The 5,289-nt window shown below is 36.9% G+C and overlaps 1 protein-coding gene across 1 annotated transcript; it reads left to right on the top strand.

Moving 5' to 3' along the window:
- The first annotated feature begins 1,647 nt into the window (after positions 1-1,647).
- Positions 1,648-5,075, top strand: zgc:194312 (uncharacterized protein LOC794943 homolog). Its single transcript, XM_067401733.1, has 2 exons — positions 1,648-3,195; positions 4,799-5,075. Exons 1-2 carry the CDS (start codon positions 2,258-2,260, stop codon positions 4,857-4,859), a joined length of 999 nt encoding a protein of 332 aa, XP_067257834.1. The 5' UTR covers positions 1,648-2,257; the 3' UTR covers positions 4,860-5,075.
- The last annotated feature ends 214 nt before the right edge of the window (positions 5,076-5,289 follow it).

Here is a 5,289-nt window from a genome sequence, read left to right as displayed (position 1 = left end):
GTTCAAAAGTGTTCAGTCCTCAACTCTCAATGCATTGTGTTTTCTTCTGGAGCATCAGTGAATGTTTGAACCTTTTTTAATAGTTGAGTTTGAGTCCCTCAGTTGTCCTCAATGTGAAAAGATGGATGTCAAAATCATCCAGTCACTGCTGTAAAAGGTTGAAATATGCAAAAGATGATGGAAAACTGATGAATCTACAGGAGCTGGAGGATTTTTCTGAAGAACAGAGCTCAGTTTAACTGCTCAGGACAAACAAGAGACTCATGAACAACCATCACAAAACAAAAAAACAGTCGTGGATCATCAGATAACCACACACAGTATTGAGAATCAGTGGTTCATATACTTACGAATGGGGTTATTTTAATAAATTCAACTATTTTTTTGTCTTGTGGATTTTATGTAATATATCTTACTCAGGAGAGTACTAAATAAAAAATAACATGCATTTTGTATGATCTCCTTTATTTTGTTAAAATTATTCACATTTTCACAGATTCTGCAAGTGGTTCACATAGTCTACTTTTTCTTGCAACTGTATATTATATTTGATGTGTTATTAAATTTATAAAACGTTTTTTTTTTTTTTTTTTATTGTGTGAAATTCAAAAGTATGATTACATTTTTCTCTGACAGTTCAAGTTTATTTGCTGTTTTCAATTACAATTATTTCTATATAATTCCTATTATATTTTTATTACTATTATAGTTTTGAGTTAAAAGTTTTAAATAAACTTGCATATAATTTAGTTAATTTGTTACACCACATTAAATTTAAGCTGTTCTACTGTCAAGTCACCTTTATTTATATAGCGCTTTTTACAATGCAGATTGTGTTAAAGCAGCTTTACAGTAATAACTGTAGGGGTAAGATGGCCTCTTTAAATAATTTTACATTTTAGCAAATGTTTCTATTTTGTTACGTATAATAACAAATTGGCTGATGCATCATCATCCTGCACGTATATCTAAATATGTTACGATTTAAAAGCAAATGCACGTTGTTCTAAAGTTGGACATCTTCCCCCAGTGTTCTTCTGGCTTCCATTATGTAGGCTAGTAAGCATTGCTCGTGCAAACGTGCTTCACAAAAGGCGCCTAAAGCGCTGCTCGAACACGGAGAGGCTTAACATCATGATATCTTACACAGAAGCCTTTGGCACACGCCCTCTCTTTCTTTGCTCATCTCCAGATGGAAGTAAACGTGAAGTTGCAACAAAGGACGTTACAACACTTTTCCATGTCCACCATTGAAAAAAAACATATAATTGCTCAATAACACATCACTAGCCTATATAATAGTTTCAAGTTTCAAGCAATGATCCAGCAGTTTTTCAAATACACACAGCACCAGCAGGGTAAGTTGGGGTGAGATGACACCCCCCACCCCCACCTTCATTTTTTTCTCCTGACCAGATGACACAAAATCTCATCTCAGCACTTTTGATGAATGACTACACTATTTTTAATTTTGTCAATTCATCTGAATATCAACATCAGCCAAAACAGTTTTGAGGTTAAATGATCTAATTTTGTGTCTTTGGAAAATAGTGATCATGTTGAATATCAAAGTTTTTTTTGTATCTATCTGTTAATCAGGGACTTGGACACAATAATGTTTTTAGATTCGTGGAGTAAAAGTTTTTTTTATTTTGAAGTAAAAGATGCCTTTGGGTTAAGATTGTGGGGTAAGATGACCTCTTTAAATAATTTTACATTTTAGCAAATGTTTCTATTTTGTTACGTATAATAACAAATTGGCTGATGCATCATCATCCTGCACGTGCTAAACATATATCTAAATATGTTACGATTTAAAAGCAAATGCACGTTGTTCTAAAGTTGGACATCTTCCCCCAGTGTTACCATATATTCTTCTGGCTTCCATTATGTAGGCTAGTAAGACACCTGCCGCATTGCTCGTGCAAACGTGCTTCACAAAAGGCGCCTAAATAGTGCTCGAACACGGAGGCGCGTAACACCATGATCTCTTACACGCCCTCTCTTTCTTTGCTCATCTCGAGAGGGAAGTAAACGTGAAGTTGACACTTCCCATCAAAAGACTGACTTTTATGCGAGGAAAGCAGGTGTTATTGAACGAAACAGGAGCACCGAATGATTTCACATGAACATTCGGCTTTTGGAGAAACATATACCAAAGTCGCTCCAAATGAACCGTCCGGACCTGTTGAACGCGTTTTGGCTTTACGGAACGTTTTGGTTCTACTGTACGAGCGAGGCCTGAAGAAACGGTAGGATGTCAAATGCTACAGATGCGACCAACGAGTATCTCCACATACGTGTTTGGGCAGCGGGAGTTTCTTTGTTCATTTTGGCTTTTTTCAACCTTATCATCAACTGGACCATAGTGCGCGAGGAGCGCCTGCGGAGCCACGCGCGCTTCGTCCTCGTGTTCCATTTGTTGTTCTCCGCGTTGGTGTACTTCGCAGTATGTTTCAGCTTTTACTTACAAAACTACATGAACGCAGCGATCACGAAAACCATATGCAAGGTGCTAATAAGAGGTCTGATGACAAGCGGTTCCAATATCATCCTCACCATCACGGCGATGGCCCTGGACCGCTATTTTGCCATATGCTACCCTCTCTACTACAGCAAAGTTTGTTTCAAACCATGGCCGTGGCTCATCGGGATCTTTACATGGGGACTCGCGTCGATTATTCCTCTCACCTTGTCCCACAAAACAAATAGCAGCAGCAGCACATATAATAGCAGCACAGCAGCCTGTGGAAGGGAAGATTTGAAAGGCGGAGAAAGTCAAAAAATCATTTTAATAACAGTTTGTACCATTCTTATCGTGTCCAGCTATGTGCGGATCTTATATGAGGGGCGCCGCCTGGGTGTGTTGAACCGGCGCAACAGAGCTGCGTGTAGGACTATCGCTCTCCACGGAACGCAGCTCGCCGTCTTCATCCTCCCCAATTTCATACTGTTTTTGCTGCATATCCTTTTGATCTATAAGTCAATCGAGAGTTCCACGAAAGAGCTTTTTGCTGTGATAAGTTTTGCCTTCTTCAGTCTGGCGCAGTGCATCGCGCCGATAGTGTACGGACTGCGTAAAGAGGAACTTCTCGAACATCTTAATCACCGGTTCCCGTGTCTATCCGGCCGCTTGAAACGCATTTTGGAGTGGACCGTCAACATCGCCCATCCACAACGGCATCGCCAGCAAAGGTAAGGAGAATATCATTTTCCGCATATCTGTCTCAGCGCATTACGCATCGAAATATAGGTGCCTTTGGTAACGCACACTTGCTAGCCATTAAGTTAAAACTTTTATTAAGATTTCAAATTGCGTTAAAACAAATAGCTTTTACGCTTTCGGTTGATTATAAACGAACAAACAAAAAACATACAGACAAATCAATAACCCTATAATGATTAATTTTTTTTAAAATGCCGTTTTTAAAGAGTTTGTACACCTAAACTAAGAATGAAAGCCACCTGTGTTCACCCTATTCCTGCATGACTCATCCAAAGATTCCCCCACAATTGTCTTTTAATTAGGTCTATAAGTAAAAGTCAAAACGGGAAACGAGATTTAGGGACAGTAATTAATGATCTCAATTTATCCTCCTCGTGACATTCAGTAATTTATGTTCTCAACAAATGACACAGTTACGATAGGACTATTTTTGGTGTAAATATAAACATACAAATTTTCTCTCGAGAAAATACTACTGTATTGAGTCCTAATGTTTCTTGAAGAGGACACAGCCTACTGGGCTTTCCGCAATTTCAAATGTTTTCGGGGGTGTGGCCAAATGTGATATATTAATATACTGTAACATAGTATTGACATATAATTATCAATTGCTAAATGGATATTAAAAGACAATATAATAAACTTGTATGCAATTCTAAATACTGTTTATTTTTGTTTATTCGGAATATACGTTGTAGTTTAAAAGATAAATATTTTGATAAATATCTGCGTGGGAGCCATGAATATGTTTCCACATCAGAATGAAAATATCAATTAGTAAGTCCATGTAAATTATACAGTTCAAAGGTTTGGGGGCGGTTACATTTTTAATGTTTTTGTAGTGTCACCAATGCTGCACTTATTCATAAAAAAATATTAAGTAATATGAATACTACTATTTAATATATTATAATATGCATTAAAACGTAAATGCTCCGGTCTTCAGTGTCACATGATCCTTCAGAAAATCAATCTAATATGTTGAGTTCGAGCTCAAGAAACATTTCATATTATCGATGTTAAAACAAACATTTTTTTTTTTTAATTTTTAAACCGTAATATTTTTGTCAAATCCATCATACATTGTTTCAGGATTCTTTGATTGATTAGAAGATCAGCATTTAACTTGCTGACCCCAAACTTTTGAATTGGAATGGAACTGATAAAGATTTGAAAAGCTTTAAATTAAGCAAACAGGTGCAAGACTTGTTCACTTTCATCTGGTGGTTTTATCAAAGGCAAAAGCCACACATCACACTTAAGACCACAGAGACACGTCTGATGCATGATCTAAAACCTGCGCTGCTACTGACAACAAAATACAAAACATGTTTGGCTTCCCTAAGCTGGTTTGCTGGTCTCCCAGGCTGGTTTTAGAGGGGTTTTCCTCAACTAAACCAGATGAGTACCAGCTTGTACTGACTGATAGACCATCTTGAACCAGCCGAGACCAATATAAGAGACCATACTTAACGTTTTTTTTTTTTGTTTTTTTTTTGGACAACGAAATTGTACATGATATAAAGTCCATGACTGAATTTGAATTAATGCAAAATTCTGTGTTTATTTTAGGGAGCGGAGAATGACTTCAGAGACTTTATTATCAAGAGAAATCTCACAGACGACTGTGTGACCATCTTCGGATTAAGAAATGGAATATTTAGCTGCCGAGACTGAGATTAATACTGAATCAAACTTTTGCAATCCATTGGATGTACTGCATCTCTGAAATTCAGGCAGCACTTTTTTAACTGAGAAAACTAACGACCTTTAGAAAACTGTGATGATTTCTACTCTTCAAGCCAAAAACTCGAAGTCGGGACAAAATATAGCAGTTATACGGTGTACAGGAATCAAGTCTTGCCAAAAGAGCTGAAAACAGTCAAATGTGAGTTTTATATTAACTGTAAATAGTATTAAAGACTTAAACTTATGTGAACGAGACCATTATGTGGCATTGATCTGAAAGCTTATTTTTCTACTAATCTGTTGTATTCTGTTTTAGAAATACATATAAGCTAATGACCCAAGTAAACAAACTGAAACTTGGATTATACTGTGAA

The sequence above is a fragment of the Chanodichthys erythropterus genome, chromosome 11, assembly GCF_024489055.1.
Source record: "Chanodichthys erythropterus isolate Z2021 chromosome 11, ASM2448905v1, whole genome shotgun sequence".
In the NCBI taxonomy this organism is placed as follows: Eukaryota; Metazoa; Chordata; class Actinopteri; order Cypriniformes; family Xenocyprididae; genus Chanodichthys; species Chanodichthys erythropterus.
This window is presented reverse-complemented; position numbering and strand designations above follow the sequence as displayed.

Coding starts and splice junctions, on each gene's coding strand:
- zgc:194312 (XM_067401733.1), top strand. CDS start 2,258: ATGTCAAATGCTACAGATGCGACCAACGAGTATCTCCACATACGTGTT. Junction 3,196..4,798: donor CAACGGCATCGCCAGCAAAG/GTAAGGAGAATA, acceptor TGTTTATTTTAG/GGAGCGGAGAATGACTTCAG.